General features: G+C 37.3%; 2 protein-coding genes and 1 non-coding gene across 3 annotated transcripts; 1 reads left to right on the top strand and 2 right to left on the bottom strand.

Annotated features, from left to right (window-relative positions):
• Positions 1-1,634: 1,634 nt before the first annotated feature.
• LOC111918707 (small nucleolar RNA R71) lies at positions 1,635-1,742 on the bottom strand. The gene has a single exon (XR_002859316.1). It is a non-coding gene; the product is annotated as a small nucleolar RNA R71 (small nucleolar RNA).
• Positions 1,743-19,872: 18,130 nt separating this feature from the next.
• LOC111918679 (histidine kinase 2) lies at positions 19,873-25,417 on the top strand. Its single transcript, XM_023914308.3, has 11 exons — positions 19,873-20,766; positions 20,853-21,395; positions 21,464-21,739; positions 21,886-22,268; positions 22,350-22,536; positions 22,645-22,926; positions 23,146-23,244; positions 23,336-23,973; positions 24,075-24,542; positions 24,633-25,066; positions 25,224-25,417. Exons 1-10 carry the CDS (start codon positions 20,398-20,400, stop codon positions 24,853-24,855), a joined length of 3,468 nt encoding a protein of 1,155 aa, XP_023770076.1. The 5' UTR covers positions 19,873-20,397; the 3' UTR covers positions 24,856-25,066; positions 25,224-25,417.
• LOC111918680 (F-box protein At3g07870) lies at positions 25,356-26,852 on the bottom strand. Its single transcript, XM_023914309.2, has one exon. The coding sequence runs from the start codon at positions 26,722-26,724 to the stop codon at positions 25,474-25,476; it is 1,251 nt and encodes a 416-aa protein (XP_023770077.1). The 5' UTR covers positions 26,725-26,852; the 3' UTR covers positions 25,356-25,473.
• Positions 26,853-27,511: the final 659 nt, after the last annotated feature.

The following is a 27,511-nucleotide window of genomic DNA, read 5'->3' as shown; positions in this document are numbered from 1 at the left end:
TTTCATTTAGTATAGATGAACCCTAATACTATGTGTTAGTTTCTAGCTTTCATGGATTTTATGAAGATATTTTAGCTTGTGTTTGATTATCAATACCTACGATGCTAAATTTTAATCTTTGTTTCTTAGATTCAAGTTAAGTGTAGTTGAATGACCATTTTAATTGCATGAACTTGTTTACTTAGTAGTTTATGATCATTAGATGCTAGAGCTAGGATTGACCAAGTTCTAGATTAAGTAATAAGGGTAACGACTTTAATTGTGTAGAGAACATAATTTGATCATAATTATGTTTGGTAATTTGTCTTGATTATAGAAAATTATATTATATATATATATATATATATATATATATATATATATATATCTTACATAGCCCAATAATCTTAAATAATCAATTATGTGCTCACTTGTGTATGATCTTTGCATAGAAGTCCATGAATTGGTGAAAACATTAGGAGATTGGATCAATATTCTTAATAATATATATATTGGTAACCAACTGAATAAATCCATGGTTTGAAACTAACCATATGAAAAAGAGGGATTCAAAGCTAAACGAAAGTGTCTTCATAATCTTGATTACAATTGTCTTTAGTTAAATGTTTGCTTAGTTTTGAGTTAATTAAGTAATCAAGTTATTATGATCTTGTAAATCATTAAACCCCCCCCCCCCCATTTTTAGTTATTGTTGTTAGTTTAATTATTAGTAGTTATTTTCTAAATTAAAAATTTCGTTCCCTGTCTTCGACACACGACTTACCTAAACTATTCTATAACTTTGATTAGGTACACTGGCTAAGTGCAATTAGTTATTTAAGTAGATTAGGTTTATAAATTTAAAATTGGTAGTATATAAATTGCACATCAAGTTTTTGGATCCGTTGTCGGGACAAATTATTTTAATTTTTAATTTAATTACTCTTAATTAATCGATCCTTTTGTGGGGTAAAAACCACAAAAGTTTATTTTTCTGCATTGTTTTAATTTTTTCGTGTATCCAGCCACCATGTTGTGATCACTACACAAATAGGTTTTCATTTATTTTAGTTTGTTTTTACGCGTTTATCTTCTATTTCCTTTCAGTGAATTATGACCAGTGGATCACAACTTCTTATCATACCACCACTTGACGATCCAAAGTTTGTTTTCCATATAAAGAAAGACAAAAAGGTTGACGAATTGAGTAGCACTTTTCATTTGGACAAATTCGAAAATTTTGTGAGAAGAGGTCAAGAGTAGGTAGAAGAAATGGCACATATCAGAATAATGACGATGTAGGAATACAAAAGGAGAGTGCATAATGATAATGGTCTCGGTCTTGTTCTACCCGCAATACCAACTGCCACAAACTTTGAGCTCAAGGGTCACATTCTCGCAATGCTCAAAGACATACCATTTTCCAAGAAAGATTATGAGATGCCTTTAAAAATATTGATGAAGTATTGTACATTGAAAACTATTTCAATGTTCCAAATGTTTCGAGAGATGCAGTTTTGTTAAGGATGCTTCCATTGACATTTACAGGAGATGCCAAAATTTGGCCGAAGTCATTAGCACTTGGAACTATAAGAACCTGGAAGAACCTTCGTGAAGCATTCATTGAACAATTCAGCCCTCCTTCAAAGATAGCCAAACTCAAAAAGAAGATTGCTAATTTCCAACCAGAACGATGGCGAGTCCTTATACAAAGATTGGGAGAGATACAAAGGATTCCTTTGGAATTTCCCTCAACATGATTTATATATACAACAAGAGATTTCCATATTTTATGATAGGGTGAATGTTAGCACAAGGAAAATCCTTGATTCTCAAGGGACCAATGATGAAGAAAGATCCGACTACGATCAAAAAGTTAAAAGAAGAATTCACAAACATTCAAAAGAGTATCACACCCCTCGAGAGGATGTTACAAGAAGTAAAGGCAATGGAGCTTCGGAGGATTTAGAAGTTGTGATGGAAAAACTACAAAGAGGATGACAAAAATGGGTCAATCAATATGTGACATACAAGTCTGGTGTGACAATTGCAATGGACCACACTTAACAAAAGATTGTAATTTATATGAGAATGGGAACCGAAAAGCACAATTTTCAAATTTAATGGTGATCGATTTGATGAAGATTGGAGGAAGCCCAAAAGGGAATGGTTACCATATGAAGAATAAAAGAAGCAAAAAGAAGAAAAGTATCGACAAACCGGATGAGAATTTTACCAAAAAGTACAACCAGCACCAGAGAAGAAACCATATTCCGAGTGAATGCTCAATAGATTCATGGAAGCTTCTGAAAAAGAACACGATGCTATTTATGTTACCATTAGAAACCAACAAGCTTCCACTAAAAAACCATCAAGATGCAACTCAGGCAATTGACTAAGCTCGTTAACGAACGGTTACCATCCAAAACTACAACCTCACGTTATGACCATAACCACTGGAGAAAACACTATCTCTGAGCCTCTAGTGATCTTAAATGAAGCCTCGAAGCAACCAAAAGAAGCAGAAACAAAAGAAGAAAAACAAGTTGTGCCCAACGCCTACGATGTGGTGACCACGAGGCCACGTCATGGCCACTGGAGAATGAAAGTCCTTCCTTTTTGAAACCGTATCAGCCTCTCCCTCTCAATCCATGCGAAACCCACTAGAGTCAGAGCAGAAAAAGTTTATGGAACAAGTACTATATCTCTCAATCAACGCCCCATTCCTCAAATCCATGTCTAAACTTCTAAAATTTGATAAAGATGGAATGACAAATTGGAAGGAATTGGAAAAAGTGTCAACCATCGTGCTTAACAAATTGTGTTTTGCGGAAATTATTGACGGATTACCAACAAAAATGGGAGATCCGGGCTGATTGACTTTACCTTTTTAATTTGGAAATTCCACAAATGTAAATGCTTTAGCTGATTTAGGGGCAAGCACTAATCAAATTCCTTATTCCTTTTACAAGAAGCTTGGGTTGCCCAAATTGCAAAGCATAAGAATGACAATCCACATGGTGAATCACTCAAGTACCCATCCATGTGGAATTGAAGAAGATTTATTAGTCAAGGTTGGGAAATTCAATTTCTAGTTGACTTTGTTGTGCTCGACAGAAAAAAGATGAGGATCTTCCCATAATTTTGGGATGACCATTTTTTGAGTACTGCACGAGCCCTTATTGACATCCATGACTCCAAGCTTACACTTAGAGTGGACAATGAAGAAATAACTTTTGGGATGAACCAACGAGCAAATAAAAACAATCTATGAATGAAATGTTAAAAGCAGATGATTTAGAATGGGTAACGGAGAACTAGGAAAATGAGGAAAGTGTCAATGAGTTAGAAGAAATAGAGAAAATTATGGAGGAGGAGATATAAGTTTGGAAGATACCATAAACGCAAAAGGATGTTAAGCCCAAAAAACCTAGAGATTCAATTCCAATGACCTTTAAAGTATTCGTGTTCACTAAACCAAAGCTGGAAAATGAAGGAAACTTTTTTGATGGGGAACTGACTGACATGGAGATGGAACAAGACATAAAAGAGCCAATCCTTGATAATTTGGAAGTGGAAATAAAAAACCACCAAGAAAAGGAAAAGAAGGTTACGATGTATGGACAAAGAAAAGGGTTGAAATGCAAACACGAGGATAAAGCCAACATGAAGAAAAAAAAGAAAACTAAAAGAAGGCATGTATGAGATGAGTTAAGACTTACAAAGGAAGGTGGAAGGAACAAAAGGAGGAAAGAGATACCTCACTCCCACCCACAGCAATGTAGAGTGGGAAGGATTTCGGCTCACGAATTCATCAAAAAGAAGCGCTTATTAGGAGTCAGTCCGACGTTTTTTTAGAGTTTTCATTTTTTTTAATTTTAATTTTTAGTTTTTTTCGTTTTCTTTTATGAGTTCTATTTTCAATTAACCAAATGATGATGTGTTTTTTCCAAATCTAATTCTCATTTTGTAGTATTAAAATAAGTGAAAGAAGCAAAAGAGCTTAATTGAAAAAAAAAGTCGAGAGTTGTTAGAAGACGACAATAAAGAGCCTAAGTGAGGGGTACGACGTACGAGTTAAGAAAAGTTTTTGAGCGAGTTTTTGAGTCTGATCGCCATAATATCTGAAGAAATTGATCTAACATCATAATAGAAGGGGATGCCATCCCGACATTGCCTTTTCTCAACCAAAATATGAATGGACATAATGCAACATTTTTTGAAGTTCCAGTGGCCATGACGTGGAATCACGAGACCATGACATGACCATGAGAATTTTTGTAATCCATTTTCTGAATTTATTCGAAGACCACGGCATGGCTACGCTCTGCCATAGCATGAGGAGTCTCAAATACATTTCTCAAGTGCCCGTTTAGCCGCTATTTGGAGTCCATTTTCTTGAAGCGTTAATGTGGGAACAATAAATGAGATCGACTGTAACGTCCGTGTTTCTGGGCTAAGCATTAGTAGTTGATGTAATAGTCTAGGTCAACCACTGTAACCTATTTTAAAGTAATAAAGATGAATTATTTGAATATTATGTGAATTATGTGATTATATACTTATTTATAAAGATATAATAAAATAAGCGTCAAAAATAAAATGATAGATAAGCCCGATATCGATGAAGAAAGTTGTAGTGGTGGTGACAAGGACTCTGGAGATATCAAGAACACCGAAATCCGAGTTATAACGAAGAAGTTATGACCTGTCGGAGTTTTGCGACAAAACCGGCACGACGCTGTGTGACATAAAAAGTGAGTTTACGATAAAGTGATTTTTAGCCTTAGCGATCTACACGAAAGTCGTAGTATATGTTAAACCGAGAGTGTGCATAAAAAGAAGGTCCAAATTTGACTTGTATGAGGAAGTTATGATTTTTCTAAGATTTAGCATAGCAGTGCACAGCCCGAAATTCGAATTTTAGATCGCTCGATTTTTTGCCGACACAACCTAAATGAGAATTGAATATCTCATTAATAGGAGCTCAACGATAAAAAGACAGATGAAATCTTCTCATACTGTTAAATTTAAAATCTGTCGATAATTAGCCGATGGGGTCAAAAGGAAAGTTGTAGAGCTTGTCATTACCTACGTATGGATATAAAGAACGTCGAAAACGGAGCTCGTATGAGAAAGTTATGGGGTTTAGAAGTCGTCAGGGTGCTGCAACGAAGTGGGTGACGTGGCACAATCTGGTGACGAAACGTGGCACCAACTCGACAAGTTGGACCAGCAACTCGACGAGTTGGGGGTCAGAAACTCGACGAGTTCACCCCTTTTTCAGCCTATAAATACCCCCAAGATTTCCTTCATTTTTCATACCAAAACCCACTTATTATTCTCTCTACTCACTCTCTAAACCTCCTAAAACATCCCAAGAAGCCTAGGAAACCTTTCTAGCTCTACAAGGAAGCCTCGGAGAGCCCAAAGTGTCCAAGAAAAAGAGATTTTCAGTTCGAAACTTTTCCCGTGTAGAGCCCGGTTTTCAAGCAAACTTCCCGGTTTCGGCAAAGAAGATTATTTTAAGAAGCGAAGTGCTGTCAGAATCACTCTTTATCAGGTGAGTGCATAGTTACTTTCATCTTACACATAGATATGAAGTAATTTATATAAATTATGTGATATGTGTATAAATATATGTTGTCGGTTTACCTGAGATGTTTGCTGGATGAGAGATCTAAACCTCTTTCTTTTCAGATCTGAACTTATTCCTTTAGATCTAAACATTTTCTTCTAGATCTGAACTTTCTCCTTCAGATCTAGATTTTTTCTTCAGATCTAAACTTTTTCTTTTTAGATCTAAGACTTTTCTTCAGATCTGAATGGTATATGTATTTTTGTCAGATCTAACCATTTTCTTTCAGATCTGAACTTTTTCCTTCAGATATAGACTTTCTCACTGCAGATCTGAGATCTGTGCTGGATGAAATATCTAAACTTCTTCGTTTCCAGATCTAAACTTTTCTTCAGATCTAGATTGTATATGTATTTTATGCTTTGAAAGATATGATGAAAGATTTAAACTTTGTTTTTCAGATCTAGACCTTTCTCTTCAGATCTGAACTGTATATGTGTTTTCTTTACAGATCGAAACTATTTCTTCAGATCTAAACTGTATATGTATTTTATATCTACAAATATGTTGGGTAAAACATGGGTAGATGAAATAGTTGGTGTGTAATGAAAGATGAGTTAGAGGATGAGATAAAAGGTAATATAGATTATGAGATAAGGGTGAGAGGTGAAAAATGAGAGAAACCTTTACCCAAACGATGGCCCCGTCATCTAGCAGAGTACGGATGACAACCATGGACTATTCTAGACAGTTTGTGGAACACTAGCAGGCTCGCTACTTGTAGGTGTTGTGAACGATATATTCACCCGGTGTACTCTAAAAACCCATTGACATGTATTGCAGGTGGACTCCCGCAAATAATACTGTCGATAAATGAGAGCTATGGACATAGCACCCGTTGGATCAACCCTGACAGCTATGGATTTAGTGTCTATTGTATAACCTTGGCAATGATGGACTTCATGCCTATTCCTTAGGAAAACCCTTAGGAATGAGTGACAGATGATTCTTAGGGTATATCCCTAGGAATTAAATAAGATAATGAGGATGGGTAATTGGGTTAATTATTTGATGATAAAACATAATAACTTTATTATTGTGGGTTGAAAACCCTATGTACTCACCAGGTTTCCCAACCTGACCCACTCAATTTATTTGAATCACTACACTTCACTGAGGGATTAAAGAGATGTAGATCACTAGTGTAAATGAATGTAAGTTCTGTTTATGATTATGTTTCTGTATTGACATTGACATCCCAAGGTTTTAACAGGAATAAAATACATTTCTTCGGAAGTGCTTTGATAACATATTTATCATGTTTTTCTGGGAGCAAAGTTCCGCAACACTTTTCTTAAGAAGTTACTCTGGTTTTTATTAAAAAGCATAAACTAAATCGGTCTTTTCTGGCCGTAAAAATGGGGATGTCACATCGACAGATTCTATAATGAATACATGAATTCATTAGAAGAATAATAAATAACAAATGTGTGTCGAATGCTTAGATTAATAAACTTTAGAAGAGTTCAAGAGAACTTCTCTGTGAAAGCATAGAGCGGCAACTAGGGTTTTACAAGACTTAACCCTAATAATACATGCATGCACTCTATATATAGGCTAGAAAATTAAAGTAAAAACACGAGAATGGATGGGCCCATCTTGTAACACCGTAATTTTCAAAACAAAATTTTCATTTAAATTCGCTTATCTCTTTAACACTTTTCATAAAAATCTCATTTTTATTTAAATTACAAATCATGACTCTTTTGTTCAATCAATTAATAAACTAGGATCCTCCAAAACAAACGCTTCCTCTGGTGTGTATAATCGAGCCGGTGCCGTCCCGTGATCCTGAGAAAACCTGAAACATATAACACAAAACTCTGTAAGCACGAAGCTTAGTGAGTTCCCCAAAATACCACTCTAACACATATTAGCCACTCAAGGCTATAACTCTGTTGACCCTCTGGTCAGTGTGTCTCAGTGGGACCCTCCAGTCCCAACTCTCTATGGACCCTCTGGCCCTAACTCTATGGACCCAAAGGTCCTAAATCTGATAACTCTGAATCATGCATATCACATATCACAATAAATCTCATAATATAAATAGCATAAAAATACACTGGCACATTACTCTAAACCTAACTCTGTGGACCCTCTGGTCCTAGCTTTGTGGACCTTCCGGTCCTGACTCTAATATACACACAACATAAATCACATAGAAATAATGCAGTGCCACACATCGCATAGTCATACAATAACTCTGTCACATAACTCTGTTACCACTCTAGGTAAACTATAGTGAGAAGACTCACCTCAAACGAAGTCGGATGAACTCTCGTGCTCAACGTCCCGACCTGGCCTCCTCCTATTATTCAAATAACATCCTCGATCAACACTCTTTCATTGTCTCAGCTCTAAAGATTGGGTAGAAGACCATTCTACCCTTCCCTGAACTCTCTTAAGTCAGTCTTGACCAAAACCCTAAAGTCAACAAAAGTCAACGGTCAAACTTTGACCCGACTCGTCGACTGCACATGGGCGACTCGGCGAGTCCACACATGTCCACGGAATCCTCCTTCTAGCCTCGCTTGACACGTCGAGCCAACCCCTTGCTCGACGAGTTACGCCTGGTATGAATCGCGGGGCAACCCCGACTCGAGTCGTCGAGTCCTTTCATGAACTCGGCGAGTTGCTCCCATGACAACACTCATCTGGCCTTCTGAGGTCAGATCCGTTCCTCTAATCCATAGATCTGACTTCCCTATGACCAACAACCATGAAAAGGTCGAATCTTGGTACACATGCAAGGCTCTCTATGCTTATTTTGGTGAAATCCTTCATATCATGACAACCCTAGCTCATAACTCCAAGGAAAAGGCATAAAATATAACGGAAGGGACTCTCTGGACCTCTTAAGGTCCAGATCTAGGAATCATTTCACCATGTGACCTCTCATACTCTAGATTCAAGCTAAATAAAGCATGAAGAAACCCTAGATTCATGAAATCAAACGAAGATGGACATGGATCCTTACCTCTCACAGTAGCTCTGAACGAAATGATGGAGGATTTGAGTCCCACAAGACAGCCCAACTCGAAATCCTTCCTTCCCTTTGCTAAGACACCCCAAAGGATGATGAATTAGCCCTCCTCTTGCACCACAAGCTTCCTCTCTGCTCTCTATGGTTTCTCAGGGTGTAGTGGACGCAAATGAAGGCCATAAGGACCTTTAAATGGGTCCCAAACCCGATAAATTAGGGTTTCTCTGCCCAGAACCTACTCAACGAGTCCTTCCTCTGACTCGTCGAGTCCACTCATTAAATCCACATGAAAAACCCGACTCAACTCGGCGAGTTGGATCCTCAACTCGTCGAGTCTCTCCTTTAATCAAAAGATTAAACTACACAATAATAACCCTGAAAATTTGGATGTTACACATCTCGACAATAAACCTATACTAGCACATACATTTGACACAACACAATCAATCCTAACAATCTCCCCTTTGTGTCAAATTGCGAAGAAGATTCTTCATTGTTGTTGTCGTTTCTGAACCTTGAAAAGTTTCGGCATTAACCCCATAAGAGTGTTTCAGACAACAATGTACCACTTGATCATATCCGAGAAGCACTTCTAATTGCACCATTATTCGCTTTACAAGCTTCAGTCAGACCGATTATGTAATTCAAAGCAGTAGTTGAGTGTAAGTTTTCGTCCAACAAAAAGAACATACACTTCTGAACTTTTTGATCAATCTTTCTTTGATATAGCACACTCAAATTTTCCTTTCGGATCTTGCCCAGCTTCATCATGTTGAGATCCTTTGATTCCTCTTCATGTTTTTAAGTTGGCTTCTTTTTCAGAATAGATACGATTTCCACATCCATCTTTGCAAACTCATGGATGTAACACACTAGCATCCTCTTCAGATGAGCTAAGATTGGCTCAAATTTTGTTTACCCTTTGACAAAATAAAAAAAATACAGTCGTGTGGATTCATACGTTGCAAATCAGCGAGTGTAAATTCATCTTCAATACGTTTTTCTCCTCTGAATCCTATAAAATTGATGTTGATGAAGTTTTCAGTCATAACAGGAGCATAAACTTTCACAACAACTGTCTTCAACAAACTCCATAATGTGTATTGAGGCTTTCCATACTTAAGATAGAAAGAGCAGAGCATGTGATTAACATCATAATCCGAGAGTGGTGCCCTCTCAATCTTCTCAAAGCATCGGAATAAAAAAGCGCTAGGAATGATCAGAAAGTCGAGTTGAGAATCAACAGTGTTATCTACCTCGAATGATACTGAAGGCTCCCACCAATGGATGCTCGAATCATCAATAGCCTCCATCTGAATTCTTTCCAAATACCATGAAGGAAATAGAGACTTCTGAGTTTCCAAGGTGACCTTCACAACTCTAGCTTCAGCCTCCTTTGCTTCTAACTCAGGTCGAAGAATCAGAATATCATCAAGCTCCTTGTCTTGTTTCTTTCTAACAAGTTTTTCACCTTCAGAGAGCTCTTCTTCTTCTTCAACAAACTTCTCTTTTCCTTTCCCTGATGCAGAAGCTTCATTACCCTTCTGGTCATTGGGATTGGGTTTCGGTTTCTACTCAGTTTCATCAGTAGTTTCACCAGTCTTTTGTATAATCTTTGTTGAGTATTTGAGATATTGAAACTGATTTGGCATATTTGGTTATTTAGGGAAGCCTTTTTAGGGTTAATCATTTTATGATTCCCTATGGTTCCTTTATAGTAGAAGTTCTTAATCAAGCTCTTCTAAGGCATTGGTTTTATATTAGGCATTTATTTTTTATTTATGGTAGATATTTATTGTTCCCTATAAATAATCATTAAGTTTACTTTTGGTGTAAGCTTTTTGACAAGATTAGGGTTTTCTCTGTACGTTCATCTCATAATCAATACATGGAAAACCTTTATTAGATTTCTTGCATATTATGGTGATTGATTCTGATTGTTCTTGATATTCCGCATTTGTCATCTCGGATTTATTCCTAACAAGAGATATAGCATTTGCCCAGAAGTATAACGGAAGAGAAGTGAAACTCGGCATGGTTCGGGCCACTTCAGATAATGAACGATTTTGCCTTTCAACGATCCCATTATGTTGTGGAGTATAGGGAACAGAAAAGTTGTGAGTTACTACCTTTTCATCCATAAACTCTTCAAAGTCTTTATTTTTGAACTCAAGACCATTGTCGCTTCTTATGTTTCTTACCACCTTTCGCAGCTGCGATTCCACATGCTTGATGAAAACCTTCAGCTTGGGAGTCGCCTTTGATTTCTGTTTAAGAAAGAAAACCCAGGTGAAGCATGAAAAATCATCTACAATCAAAAGTATGAACTTACTACCACCAATTCTTTTAATAGCCGAAGGACCACATAAGTCGATGTGCAGCAATTCAAGTGGTTCAATGATTTTTGTATTGATACGAGAAGGGTGACTCTTTCTGCTCTGCTTGGCCATCTCGCATGCTGCGCACAAATGTTCTTTGTCAAATTTGAGAACAGGAAGTCCACGCACATGATCACTAAGCACCGGTTTATTAATATATTTGAAGTTCAGGTGTGAAAGTCTTCTGTGTAACAACCAGCTTTCATCTGAGTTCACCTTTGTCAGGAGGCATATAGTTGGCTTTCCTCTTATTGGATTGATATTCAGTGGATACGTCTCACCTTAGCGCATAGATTTCAACAGGACTTTCTTAGTTTTCTTTTCAATGATCTCTGAACCCTCGTCATCGAACGAAACCTTTAATCCAGTTCCCACAACTAGTTGAGAGACACTGATTAGGTTATGTTGTAATCCTTCTACGTAAGTTACTTTACGAATTGAGAAATCGCCATTTGTAATCATCCATATGAGTTGTTTCCATATTTTACACATCCACCATCCTTAAGGGACCAAAACTCCCTAAGCTCTTCCCTCCTTCCTGTCATGTGACGAGAGCAGCCACTGTCAATATACCATTCGTCGTCAAACTGCTCGTCACCTATAACCTGCAAAATTAAGCAGATTTAGGAAGCCAAAGTTTCTTGGGCCCTGATGAGTTTTTCACAGAATAGGGAATTGCAACAGAAAGATCAACCATATATGTTCTTTTTATTAATGTGGTTTCATCTTTTCATTTGATGGTGTAAACTTTGATTTTATTTTTGTTTTTCTTTATTTGGGGTATATTTTTGTTAGTTGGTTTTTCAATTGAGTTTTTCTTTGGAGACCTAAGGTTTGATGACTTCTTCTTAACTTGTCCTTCATCATTAGAGACAACCTTTCCCTTGATGTCCTTCACCGGGATTGGTTTTGGTTGAAAGTGAGAAGGATTGGATTTTGGACCTTAACTTGTCTTTCAGTTCTTTGCGCTTGTGTTGGGACCGAAATTGGAATTTCCATTTTTGGCATAGTAAGAGTTGGGACCGAAACTTGACTTTCGGTTCTTGTGAACATCATTAGGACCGAAACAGGTTGTTCGGTTCTCCTAACTACATGTATGGCAGTGGTTAACTTGTGCTTCCTTTTTCATCTTTAGATTAGAAGCTTTTTCAGAGCGAACATAAGTGGGGTTTTGGGATTGCCAAAACTGTTTTCTCTCGTTGAGGTTCTTCATGTATCTTTTGTTCCTCTGGCGTTTCTGCTCAGCAAGTTGTTCTTGAGTCAAGTGAATTTTAGCCTTAGGATCCTTTCTCTTTCTATGATCTTCGGTTGTTGATGATTTGCTTCAAGCTTTGGGTGGTTCGCTTGGTATTTCTTTTGTACCGCTTGTACTGGGTTTATCAAAGCTTGATGGCTTGTTGATGGTTTCAACCACGTACCTACCCTTGAGTCTCCATGAGGTGCGTTCCGACAGACCAACCGTTTCTTCTGCATTGTCTATTGGAGGCCAGAAGTAGTTGTCACAACCTTCAGCGTTATCTTTGTCAACCATGGAGGTCAACTCTGTCGTTTGTTTCTTAGTTATTCCTTCAACGGTATATACTTGGTTCGGCACTGTTTGCACCTTTCGATAAACTACCGCCTTTTCTTTGAGGACTTTGGACTTATCTTTAGAAATGCGAGCGAACTCAACAGAATTTTTAGATACAAGCGAGTTTGCTTTTTCTGATTCGCTCTTGAGAAATTCTGAACAGTCAATCTCGTCTTCTACTGAAATTTCGCTCATTTCACTTTCCCCATCAAATTCAGAAGTGGTTTCCAAATTCATTTTATTTTCTAAACTTAATTTGGCATTTGATGAGTCGAACTTCTGTAAGGTCTCAGTTTTGATTTTTGATTTATCGTTTTCGTCCAGTAAATTTTTTACCATACATTTATGTTCATTGGACTCAATAAAAGTCTCAGTTTTGTCCAGTCCATATTTACAAGTCACTGAAAGCTCATTTGAGGACATTATGGATTCACATTCAGCGATGACTTCGTCCTCCTTAAATTCAAGGAAAGGCAAAATCATTTTGTGAATCTTTTTACCTATCTCACAATCTAAATGCAACTGGGTGATATTAGTATATAAGCGTTTAGCAATTAAACAGAAAATATTTCTTTGTTTCAAGAACTTCAAATTGTCTCGTTGCAAATAAATAAGTTCATCCCTAGACCTAACTAACTTTGACTCCTTCTACTGTATCCATATTCTTCTCTCTTCACTCTTGGAAGACTCCCTGTTGAGTTGGTCAGTTAGGTTAGAATTTGCTGAGCGAGTTTGCATAAGACTGCCACTTAAGTTAGAAATCTTGAATTTTAATTCATTTAGTTCTTTTTCGTAATTTGTTACTGGTATTTTAAGTGATTCCAGGATAGACTATACCTTTTTGATCAACTGATCACAATCGCTGATCCTTTCGCTCATAAGCTTGGTTGCGAAACATTTGTCTTCCTTAAGCTTCATTTTCTCAGTCTTACCTTCAGTTGTAACCATTAATCATCTACCATCTGACTCATTAACTCCTTGTCTTGCCACATAAGCTCTTCCATGCGAAGGTCTGCGTACCTCTTCGTCTTCAGAGTCTGTAGACCAGACTTCTACTCCACCAAAATCATCATCAACAACATGTTCATGCACAATTAAAGCATTCATAGAAACGTTATATGTTTTCTTCTTCTTTATCTCCTCCAACATTCGCATGTGGTATTCTTCGTCATCTTCATCATCCCTTTTCTCAGACATCTTTCTCAGCATTCAATCCTTGGCAAAGTGGTTCTTGTCGTGATAGTAGTTACAATTATATCCTGAATCTCCCACAAGCTTGCTATCCCTTCTTCTCATCATTCTTATGAGTAGTACTTTTGCTCTCCTCTTTCGTCTTTTCAGAGCTATAGCTTCCTTGCCAGTTTCGGTTCTAGTTGACAGGGAACTTCTTACGAGCAAACTTCTTTGGGTTTGTAACCATCATTTCATATTCATCATTAGTCAGATCGCACTCCGACATATCAGATTCTTCTTCTTCGTCTGCCACACTCATGCTTTTAGAAACAAGGGCCAGAGAACCCACACCCGAAACAACTTTCGCTTCCTTAGTCACCACACTTTCATGAGATTTAAGTATTCCTATCAATTTCTCCAATGAGTAGGACTTAAATTGCTCATGAGCCTTTACAGTTGAGACTACTGCCATCCATTCGAGTATTAATCCGTATATAAATGTCACCTTTTGTTCGATAAACTTCCTTTCAATACCATATTTCATCATCTTGCTAAGTAGATGGTTGGAACGATCGAATGTCTGAATGAGTTTCTCTTCGGGTTTTTATACAAAAGCACTGAACTCAGAGAGCAAAAGGGTTTGGATGGAGTGCTCTAGATCCTCATCGGTTGAATATAATTCTTTCAACCTATCCCATATTTCTTTAGCTGTAGTGTATGAGCTCACTAAACGGAAAGTATCGGCTTGCAAAGAGAATCTGATCATTCTCATGGCTTTAACATTGCATAGCAACTTGTCTTTTTCGTCTTGAGGGATCTTCTCTACGTCCACCAAGAGTTAATTATACTCCTTTTGAGATTTGATCGTTCTGTTCGTTCTAGAGTGAACAAACGGACCCAGTGTAATTGCTTCCCAGATTAGATAGCCATTGTCTTCAGATCCAATGACGTAGTCTTCAAAGTGATGCACCCATACTTTATAATCTTGAGTATAAAGAATGGGAATTCTCGTAGTGGATCCTATACTATTGGAGATGTTGATTGGATTGACTTGAGAATCATCATGAGACATGATGAAAAACTTCTTATTATAATCTGCTTGAATCAGACTTGTAAAGATGAGACTAGGGTTTTATCGAACACTAAAATACTCCATCGACAGGAAGAAGACGGCTTCTAAATATTCGATAAAAGTGGAAACCCTAATGGATTCTTCAAACAGAAGAGATGCGTATGTATTACACAGTCTCCTGCTTTGATACCAATTGATGAGAATATTGTGCTATTAGATCGATGGATTCAAAACAGATAAACAGGAAAGAAGTAATTAAGAACACAAGAATGAGACAATTGATGTCGAATTATTAATCTCTCACACCTCAGAAGAGCCCGATGAAGAACTTCGACTGTAGAGGTGTGTATAGGGTTACAATGCAAAAGCAATTAATGAGATCTCTTTCTTAACGCTATACATGCATGCATAATATATAGTCTAACCCTAAGCATAAACGACGGTTGGACAGGCCCAATTCGGATAAATAAACAAAAACATTTAAGCCCAATAAGACGCAACTCTAATACCCAAAAAAACCTTTAAATAGGGCTCACAACCCCAAAGATTAGGGTTTTGGTTTTGGGCTCCTACGTCATACATAGCTCAATCTACGCCATGCGTAGATCATTTAACTCCTGTATCCATACTCCCTCATACGCTCAACGAAGGGAACTGCCCTACGCCCAACGTGAGTTAAGGATTCTTGAAATTAAGCTTTTAAATAAAATAAAAAATAATACCTCTAAGATACGGTGTTACAATTCTCCCCCCACTTGAACTAGATTTCGTCCTCGAAATCCTCAACTACAAATAAATTTGGATAGTGATCACACATCTCCGCCTTGGGTTCCCAGGTCCACTTGGAACCCTTCCGATGTTGCCACTGAATCTTGACCAAAGATACCACCTTGTTACGCAAGGCCTTCATCTTCTTACCTAGAATAGCCACCGACCTCTCCATATAATTCAGGTGCTCATCGACCTGAATATCATCTAATGGAACCACCACTGAATCATCAACCACACATTTCTAAAGTTGAGAAACATGGAAGGTGCTATGAATCTGACTAATCTCCTCAAGCAGATCCAATCATTAGACCACCATGCCTACCCTTGCCACTACTCGAAACAATCCAATAAATTAGAGGGCCCAACTTGCCCCTCTTCATGAAGCATATAACACCCTTCCAGGGTGATACCTTCAGCAAAACCAAGTCCTCAACCTGGAACTCCAGCTCGAACCGCCGCCTATCAGCATAACTCTTCTTTCGGCTCTGAGCTGTGTTTAACCTCTATTCGATCTGCTGGAGAAGCCTTGTCATTTGGAGAACCACCTCAGTCATCCCCATAACCCTATGGCCGACCTCTCTTTAGCAAACTGGAGTATGACACTTGTAACACCGGAAATTTTCAGAATAATTTTTCGTTTTTATTTTCATAAAACACATGTCATTTTACATAGACACCATTTAATAATCAACAAAGTTTTCAAAACATATCAAAATCCAGGATCCCCATTCGTGACTCTTTTCTCTTGTGTGTACAATCGAGCCGCCGCCTTCCCGCGATCCTGATAAGAACCTGAAACACATAACACATAAAACGGTAAGCACGAAGCTTAATGAGTTCCCCACTATACCACATACCACACATATTAGCCACTCCAGGCTATAACTCTGTGGACCCTCCAGTCCCATAACTCTGTGGACCCTCTGGCCCTAACTCTGTGGACCTTCCGACCCTAACTCTGTGGACCTTCCGGCCCTAACTCTGTAAACTCTAAATCATACACAGCATGAATCACATAGAATAATGTTGTGTATCACATCATACAAATAACATATAAAGTACTCTGTCACACAACTCTAATTACCACTCTAGATAAAGTATAGTGAGAAGATTCACCTCATAAGCCGACCAGTATAATCTCGCACTCGGACATCTCGAGCTAGCCTCCGCCTAACACATATGTTACATGCCCTTAAATAACACTTGATTATACTCAATATATAATAAGGATCACTCTTTCTTCCTGCTTAACACTTGGAGTGGATAAAAGACCATTTTACCTCTCCATGATCTCTATTACACATGGTTGACCCAACCATAAAGTCAACTGAAGTCAAACTCAAGTCTACAGTCCAGATCTGACCCGACTCGGCGAGTGCACCCTTGTGACTCGTCGAGTCCACTCATTCTCTTTGAAATCTCATGAAGATCCATCTCAACTCGTCGAGTCAACCCCACGACTTGCCGAGTTAGCATGCGATTCAGCCTGGTCAAGAAACCCTAACCAACTCGTCGAGTCAGCTTATGGACTCGACGAGTCTATCCTGACTTATTCTCATTCAGACGTTTTCACCCAGATCTGCCACTCTAAACTATAAATCTATCATCTCAAGGCTCAATGGTTACGTAAAGCTTCGATCTTTACGTTCATACATGGTGCTATTGCTTCAAAACACGATTATATGCCCTTAATGAAGAAGTTAGTTCATCAACTCTTATTTGGACAACTAAAGTTGGGGCATATAGTTTTCAAGGACCTCAAAATGTTCAGATCTAAGGTTTCCCACCTTGGATCATGTTTCAATTAACTCATAGATACAAAAGAAGGGGAGTAAAACCCTAAAACTCCCAAGATCATGAGATCTAGCCAAATAGATGAAAAGGATGCAAGTTTATACCTTCTACAGCAGTCCCACATGAAGAAATGCTAGATCCACAACCCCCATCCCGCCTCTTGCTTAATTCGTGCTCTTTTCCTTCCATAAAGCCCACCAAATTACTTGATTTCATCATAAGAACTCTCTCATGGCTTCTATGGCGGTTTAGGGTTTCTCACAAGAGATATGAGGCACATCCTAGGTCATAAGTTCCTTTAAATAGGCTCCAACCCTGGAACTTAGGGTTTTTCTCTGCCTAGTACCTACTCGACGAGTCCATCCTTGGACTCGTCGAGTTCACTCATTAAATCCGCGTTTCAACTCGATGTGACTCGGCGAGTCAGATCCTTGACTCGTCGAGTCCCTCCTGAATCCTCAAAATTGAAAACACAAACTATCATACCCGAATTTTCGGATGTTACAACACTTCCTCTCATATAGAAGCTTGTACGACGGTGCACCAATACTAGATAAGTTGGATAAGCTTTGTCATCTGGAGAACCACTCAACTCCAAGATCATCCATAAAATGGACCAAAAGTGCCAAAAATCCCAAATAAAAAGATCTAAAGAACTAAAGAGCAAGATAGGAACTTTATACTCATAATAGTCCATAAATGAAATGTATTTGATGGATCCAAACTTGAAAGAACATTCCTTGCAACCAAAAGAATTTTCTTGATCTTCAAGCTTCATCAAATCACCACCAAAAGCTTCCAAAAGAGGTCATATGATAAAGGAGGAGCTTAATCTAAGAAGGGAGGTTGGGGTTGGCTAAAAAGAGGGTTTTTTGGTGCAATGGAGGCTGGAAAACGACCTAAAACAAGGGGTTAAAGCCCTTAAATACAAGTCAACCCCTATTTAATGGGCTTGGATTGCACAACGCTCCTCACCATGCCGTGGTGAACTTGTTTTTCCCAAAATCCACTTCAGCTTCAAACGGTCATAATTTCTTCATTTCAACTCTGTTTTCAGTGATCTTTATATAAACGTGAGGTATTGATGAGCCTCACAATTCTATCTAGTTAATTTTGACTAAAACATACCGAACTAAAATCATTAATTCATGTAAGAAGCCCAAATTATCACCTTTCCAATTTTACCCCACTTAACAAACATTATCAATATCCGTTAAGGTCTAAACTTTATTCCTTTGAAACACAAAACCTTTATTCGATCAAATTACGGTTCGTTATCCTGAAATTGGAAACATATTAAAACTAGATGTTACAAAAATCTTCTTGATAACTTACTATTAGTGACGACAAAAAAAAACTATTTTAAAAAGTCATTGTCAATAGCCAAACATTTAGTTTAATTTATCGGCTTCTAAAAGAAAAGTTAATATCATAAAATATACATTATATATCCTATTTTTTCATCTGAAAGACATTCTATTTTTTTCATTTATTTCGATTTTTATTTCCGAAAAAAACTTATTAAATATGAGGTTTTTTTCTAAAAAAAATAAAAAGCTAAGAATAATTTTTCCAGAAAAATAAAAGTTGAGAAAAATATTATGATAGCGTGTTCCAGACCAGTTATTTATGACTAGTTTTGCATATTCTGGTTTTACATGTTCCAAAACGATTTATCCTGAAACCAGTATATGCTCATTATTAATGCCAAATAAGACTAATTATTGATGATAACTAGACATCTACCTATTTTGACCGTAAATTTGATGAATTTCGGAATGATTTTGCATGTTTCGCATATGATTATCATATTGCAGACAATTTTTTTTATTATGATATGATTTTACATTATCTGAATCAATAAAATATTAAAAAAAATATATCTATAAATAGAGAGAACATACTTACAACACCCCAATCTTTTATCATTTAAAGTCATTTTCATCAACAAACACAAAGTCTAAAATGATATTTCGAGATCTAGTAAGTACCACATTCCGAAACAATGTATAAATAGAAGGACCACTAAATCTGCATCGGGTGCCCAAGTCCAACCAATGTCGAACCCAGAATGATCCATTTTTGAAAAATCGATCATGTTGAACAAAAAAAAAGAACTATCTTTGATTATTTTCTTTATATTAACTTTAAATATGATGTTTTGTTAATATTCTGTCATAAGAATTCTCAAATATTTTTAATAAAATATTAAGTTGATTTGGGTTGCTAATAAACAATAAAATTAAACTAATTATATTATTTATATGAATAAGAGATATACTAATATTTAACGATCGTGTTGGTTTGAATCACCAAGAGTTGCATAGTCACTACAGATTTTTATCAAATAATTTATTAATTAAATATATATTATTTTCATTACTTTTAAGAACAATCTGTATTGAAAGCATTGTTTCTTAAAAAAATACTAAAAATAGATATAGTATTATTAACATTCATCTAAGTTATCCTCCCACAAGATGATGAGATAATCATATATCCCCAGCCACAACCAAACAAGCATTTGTAGAGATAGAAAGAGAAAGAGAAAGAGAAAAAGAAAGAGAGATTAAAAAGCAAAGGCGCCTCTTTTCCCCCCTATCTTTTAATCATGGCCCTCTTCTCTCTCCGTAAGTAAAAAAGGTTTGTTCTTGATGTCTCTTTATGCTCCCCTCAGGTTTTGGTGAGGCAGGCGTACCTCATATTAGGAAATTTACATAACCCCCCTTGTTCTCTTCTCCTCATTTCTTGTCTTTTCTTGATGATGCCTTCCAGTTTTGCCCAATTCTACTTCTGAGTTTCAAACAAAGGCTTGTGATTTCCCATGATTCCCTTTACCTTTCCCTTTTCTTCCACCAAAAAAAGACGTGATTTTGATTGGGTTTCGCAGCTTCAACACTGACTACATGATTAGGAAAGAGATGGAATCATGTGTTCTTGTAATTATCTCACTGTAGCTGCGAATCTTTGTTTCTTGATGAATTGTGAGCTGGGTTTGCTGGTAGATCCATCTGTACCTTATAAAGATTCTGCTTTTTGATGATATTTTCTGCTATTATTGAGTTTCCAAAGCTTTTTCTCAAGTGGGTGTTTGTTACAATGTCTTTGAATTCCAAGATTTCTGGGTTAAATGGTAGATTGGTGACCAGTTCAAAGATGAGGAAGACTAAAGAGCCTTCGAGGGGATCTCATAGCGGCTGGAAAAAGAAAAGATTGCTCCTTTTTGTGTGGGTTTTTCTTATTGTCACTGGGTTTGGTTTATTTTTATTCAGTGGCGTTTTAAGGAAGAAGACGGATATAACAGTAACAGGAACATGTGAAGATAAATCGTTACTTTTGGTTGAACAATTTAACGTCAGCAAAGACCTTCTTCATGAGCTTGCTTCCTCATTCTTTGAATCAGATCAGGTTATATCTTCTTTGTTTTGCTTCATCTTTCTACTGTTCGATTTATACATTTCAATTATGTTCTAATTTTCGTGGGTATCTTTCAGATAACCACCTTGAAATGTATCAAGCATATGGGATACGAAACATCAACAAAAAATGAAATCACCTGCGCTCTCACAGCGCCAAATCCTGCAGAAAATGTCGAATTGTGGGGCCAATGCCCTGTTGACCATGGCGACAATCCTATGATGCTTGAAAAACTTACAATCGAGCATTACAACAGTATTATGAAGGTCACCCTGTTGGCCATTTTCGTAATCGCACTTTGTTGTGTGATTTTGTGGAAGAATCGTAAAGGGAAACTTAAGAAGAAAGAGCAAGCATTGACCTCGTCAAAGGGAGCAGGAAAATGGATGAAGAAGCTTCTGGTTCTATTTGTATTAACTGGAATTATTGTATCGATTTGGTTGTTTTGGTACTTAAATGAAGGTACACGCATTAGAAGAACAGAAACGCTAGAAAACATGTGTGATGAACGTGCAAGAATGTTGCAAGATCAATTCAATGTGAGCATGAATCATGTTCATGCTCTTGCTATTCTCGTTTCCACTTTCTATCATGGGAAAGAACCTCCTGCTATTGATCAGGTAATTTTACATTTACACCTTGGATTTTGTCACACTCTTTCTAAATTAAGAAACTTTTTGTTGTACAGAAAACTTTTGGGGAATATACTGAAAGAACATCTTTCGAGAGGCCATTAACTAGTGGAGTTGCATATGCTCTTAGAGTGCCTCATTCTGAAAGGGAGAAATTTGAGAAAGAACATGGATGGACTATAAAGAAGATGGAAACTGAAGATCAAACGTTAGCACAAGATTGTGACCCTGAGAACTTGGATCCTTCACCTATTCAAGACGAATATGCCCCTGTTATCTTATCTCAAGAAACCGTTTCTCATATTGTATCTATTGATATGATGTCTGGAAAGGTATTAACTTCATCAAGGTTAAAAGGGTCTTTTTAGTTTCTTCATTCTTGGCTAATTTCACTAGTAAATTTATAACTGGATAACAAATAATCCGCCTTTATGCATGTTTATTGCCGCATTTTCATTTTTTTTTCAATGAGCTTTAGGAAGACCGTGAAAACATTTTACGAGCAAGGGCATCTGGAAAGGGAGTCTTGACATCTCCATTTAAGCTACTAAAATCAAACCACTTAGGTGTTGTGCTTACTTTCGCTGTCTATAATGCTCATCTTCATCAAGATGCTACACCAGAACAGCGAATTAGATCCACTGTGGGATACCTCGGTGCATCTTATGACGTGCCATCTCTAGTTGAAAAGCTTCTACACCAGCTAGCAAGCAAACAAACCATTGTTGTCAATGTTTATGACACAACAAATGTTTCAGCAGCCATTAACATGTTTGGTCCTAATGAAACTGATACAGGGTTACTCCACATCAGCAGTCTTGATTTTGGTGATCCTGCTAGGAAGCATGAAATGCGTTGCAGGTGATATTGAACAAAGGTTTTGACTTTTTAACAATTGGTCCACTTGAATTTACGTTAATTGGATTCCGTTTTTTTGAACAGGTTTAAACAGAGGCCTTCTGTACCTATGACAGCAATAATAGCGTCGATTGGAGTGCTTACAATCACGTTTCTTCTTGGGCATATCTTCTATGCAGCTATAAACCGAATTGCAACAGTGGAGAGTGATTTTCGGGAGATGATGGAGCTCAGAAATCGTGCTGAAGCTGCAGATGTGGCAAAATCTCAGGTTCATCAACGAATTACAACATTCACATAATCACATCGCTAGGGTTTTAGCTTTAACTTTCCATATCTGCTTTTTCCCCTTCATAATCATGAATAATATCTCTTGTAGTTTCTTGCAACGGTTTCACATGAGATTAGGACCCCAATGAATGGTGTTCTAGGGATGTTGCAGATGCTAATGGACACAAATCTGGACGCGAAGCAATTGGATTTTGCACAAACTGCTCATGCTAGCGGGAAAGATTTGATAAAATTGATTAACGAAGTTCTTGATCAAGCAAAAATTGAATCTGGAAGGCTCGAACTTGAAGCTGTCCCATTTGATTTACGCACCATTCTTGATAACATTTTATCTGTATTTTCAACTAAATCTCAAGAAAAGGGGATCGAGGTACATACCAAATTTCCTATTCTCCATTATATATTACTAGGGTTTATATCTTAAAGTTTTACCCACCATTCAACTTTCAAAACCCTGAATCGTCAAAAGGGTAAATTGGTCAAATGGGTAAAACTTTTATGGTCATATGTAACATAAACCCTTATTGCTATGATAGTATGATGCATGTGTTCCAACTAAATCTTAAATTTTGTTCTTTTGTGCGAGAAGTTGGCTGTATATGTTTCTAATCAGCTTCCCAACATGGTTGTTGGAGACCCTACTCGATTCAGACAAATAATCACAAATCTTGTTGCGAATTCACTTAAAGTTAGCATCTTTTCTCATCTTTATTACATTCAATTCAACACACGCCACTCTCCATGTCACATTCTCTAAATTACCATTTTGCCCTTTGCAGTTCACACACGATAGAGGACACATATTCGTGTCAATCCATCTAGCAGACGAATTGACAAATGAATCCAATACAAAAGATGAAATCTTGGCCTCTCTTCATGGGTCGATAGAAAGATGTAACACTTTAAGTGGGCTTACTGTGGTTGATAGGACAAAAAGTTGGGAAAAATTCTTGAAATTAAGTGGTGAAGATTCGATAAATGAACCTGAAAAGATTAAAATATTAGTGACAGTTGAAGATACGGGTGTGGGAATCCCTATAGATGCACAAAACCGTATTTTCATGCCTTTTATGCAGGCTGATAGTTCAACATCAAGAACTTATGGTGGAACTGGAATTGGATTGAGTATTAGTAAACGATTGGTGGGATTAATGAATGGTGAGATTGGATTCGTTAGTGAACCGGGTATTGGAAGTACTTTTTCATTTACAGTTTTCATGAAAAAAGAAACATCTTCTCTTGATACTGGATTACATCAATATCATCCAGCCATTTCAGAGTTCAAGGGACTAAAAGCATTGGTGATTGATTCGAAAAATATAAGAGCACAAGTCACTCGATACCATCTTCAAAGAATGGGAATATTAGTTGAAATTGCATCTTGTTTTGATTCTGCACAATCTTTTCTATCCGAAAGGTAAATTATCTTGCTCAAGACTTTGAATTTGGATAGTTAGGGGTTCTTTTTTACTTAATAATCTTAATGGGTTAAGCACTTAATTTTTTTCTTTTTTGTAGTGATTCTGGTTTTGCGATGATTCTTATTGATCAAGAAGTATGGGAAAAGGAGAAGGGTCTTGTGTTCCTTCATGGCGTTAAAAGTAGCACGAAATTGTTTCTATTGGCTAATACCCTAAACCCTAGGGTAAACAATGAGATGAAATCGGCTAATTTGGTGGCAACTGTTGTGGGAAAGCCACTAAGATTAAGTGTGTTAATTTCTTGCTTTCAAGAAACGTTTAATGTAGGAAACAAAAGAGTTGTAGCAAGAAGAAAACCGTTGACTTTAGGGAATTTGTTACGTGATAAAAGAATCTTGGTAGTTGATGATAATGTTGTTAATAGAAGAGTGGCAGAAGGTGCTTTAAAAAAGTATGGAGCTATTGTTACTTGTGTAGATAGTGGGAAGGCTGCTAAACAGAAGCTTAAACCACCTCATGATTTTCACGCGTGTTTCATGGATCTTCAAATGCCCGAAATGGACGGGTAAAAATTAAGAAATTCTTATCTTTTTTTTTGTAATCGTATACTCAAATGTCTAAAATAACCTTTAATTACCATGTTTTGTTATAATAGGTTTGAAGCTACAAGGCAGATTCGCAGCTTGGAGAGCAAGTTTAATGAAGGAATCAAATCTGGTGAAGCTTATTGGCATACTCCTATTTTAGCAATGACTGCTGATGTCATCCAGGCTACTGATGAAGAATGCATGAAATGTGGAATGGATGGTTATGTATCAAAGCCATTTGAGGAAGAACAGCTCTATTCAGCTGCAGCTACCTTTTTTAAGTCTGGTTGATTGTCTGAAATCTGAATGGTTTAGTGGGTCCCACTTCCACTGTAAGTTAACCCTGGTTAACATCTTAACCATGGTCCAGTTCCACCATAGTGGTTTGCACCAGGCTGACCTCTAACCTTGGTTAAGAACTTTAACAGTCTGGTTAGATGGCAAAACCAGCAGCATTGCAATTGAAGCTTGCATCATATTATAAGTCGCTGTTCTTGCCATGGTAACACACTTCCAAGATCATTGATTTTTGAAAAAAGTTTCTTACTTTCTTTATCTAATCATTCTTTTTGTTTATGGGTATAAACAATCTTGGATCAGTTTTTAGAATATGTTATGATAATTTGAGGTTAAACGCGCTTTTTCTTTCGATTTTTCAGTTGATTATGAGCATGGGATATACGAGAGACTTCATTCACCTGCTGACAGAAAACTCGGAAATCTAACTTTCTGGTGTATAAAAAATTAAAATCCCGATATGGGTTGTTTGTAAATGTTTGTAACGAACCATATGTAAAAATAATGATATTGATAATAATAATAATAATAAAGAAAACTCTTTATTTGTTGTATACATATACTTACATAAATGTTTGCTATTTTAAGCAAGTTTCAAATCATTTATATATATCAATTATAGATTGGTGTATGAGTCCAATTAAGGCTACCTACATGTACAATTGTTTGAAACAACTTAGGCATCCCATGAAACACGACATCTTTAAACTCCTTCCATTTTGGATCATACTTCACCAAACTCCCACCTCTATACTCCATCAAAATCTCACCATTCTTCAACACACACAAAACCCTAACCATCTTCTCATGCATTGCTTTACGCCATATCCCATAATCATGACTATGACTCGGGAATTTTGCAAGATAAGCCCCATGGATATCAAAACGCTTCACCCACGACTCTTTCACATCGTATTCCTTCATCACCCAAATCTCCAACTTCCCGTATCCACACGACACCGCCGCCGCCAGACACCCTTCAATCACCGCGAGGTGGTAGTTGCTCCTGTTGACAGGCTTCGAGACGAGTTTGAACTGCTCGTCTTTCAGGTCGAACGAAACAATCGTTCGGCCTGGAAGCCCGCCCAGGCGGCCCGGGCGGCTCACAAAATGGAGCCGCCCGTTAACCGCTACTACTTCTTTAGCTTGCCTGTCTAGTTGATAAGGTACTTTCCCTAGGCATCTCCACGTGTTGGAATCTTGTTGGCCAATGGTCAAGACGTGAACCTCGGATTTAGGGTAACTCCTGTTGTTTCGAGTTAACTTACGTGGGGTTCTGTAGTATACGATCCTAACAACCTTGTATTCGTTTGTAAGAGGGTGAAACCCGAATCCGAATACTACTTCTTGGTCTTGAAACTGTTTGGATTTTGGTAGCTCGATGTGGTTTCTTGTGAACGGGTTGAACACGTAGACCGGGTCACCATAAAGTGAATCGGACAAACACAATAAGCCATTGCAAGAGCCCACGACGTTGAATTCCGGCATGGAACGACAAAAGGGTGTGGATATCTTTCGTACAATCTTATCACCACCGTGGTCATCATTGTAGCCGACAAAATAAAGCTGGTTACGGATCGGATAATCGCAGTGGAACACCAGGATGGGGTCTGATTTCGCCGCCGTGGGGTGGTGGAGGCGCGGCAGTTCAGGATCGTGAGACAAGGCGTGGCATGACCGGCTTACGAACCGGAATTGCATCAGTGAGGATATCGGCAACCTGGTAAGAACATCGAGAAGCAAATCTCTTGGTAAAATCTCGAACCCAGAAGGGTGGTTCTTGATCAAGATCCCCGTCTTCTCTTCTTCATCAGCAAGCTTCGGTTTCTTGTTTCTGGGTTCATCTTGAAAACTCGAACCCATGCAGCCGAAACAAAGAAATGAGAGAAGATGAAGATGAAGAGGGAGAGGGAGATTCAAGAAACCAGAGGAAATAAGCAGAAGATGAGATGAAAGATGCTTTTGGACTACTGAGAGACGGAAAGCACAATGAAAATAATATAGCTGTAGGTGGTTGAATTTTGATGGTAACAATGCTTTACATACTTGTACGTTGTGGCATATAATATAAAATTTTCACAATTTTCGTATAGTTTGTATACAACTTAAATTAATGGGGTCCATCCTTGAATAATAATTTGTAAGCATCTGTGACAAAAGTCCACCTTTTCTCCATCAAAAACGGGTGTTGAGACAAAAAAAAATTCAGGCCGAGAAGGCGAGAAGATAATGACCATTTCATTTTATTTATCTATTATATTTATAAATCTTTATTTATATATTATATATATAAATATAAATATAAAAAGAGAGAGAGATGAAAGTGGGTTAGTAACAATATGACTTTTGATCTGCTTTTGTTTCAAAAGTTTTCTACTTTTGACTTTTAAGGGTCAAACAGGCTAATTTCAATTTTAAAAGAGAAATGTAAATATGTTTATATTATTAAGAAAAAACGATTAATTATGTTAAAGATATTCAAAATTATAAATATATATAGTTATGATAACATATATTTGATATTTAAAGTCAAAAGAAAACACCAAAGTGGAATTTAGTCTTAGAAAATCTTGAATTACGCGACTGTAATGATTTCCAGGAATCAAGATCCGTTAGGATGGTGTAAACATGATCTGATTCGCTAACAAAG

This window comes from Lactuca sativa, chromosome 5 (assembly GCF_002870075.4).
Source record: "Lactuca sativa cultivar Salinas chromosome 5, Lsat_Salinas_v11, whole genome shotgun sequence".
Taxonomy (NCBI): domain Eukaryota; kingdom Viridiplantae; phylum Streptophyta; class Magnoliopsida; order Asterales; family Asteraceae; genus Lactuca; species Lactuca sativa.
Note: the sequence above shows the minus strand (reverse complement) of the source record. Positions and strands in the feature narration are given on the sequence as shown.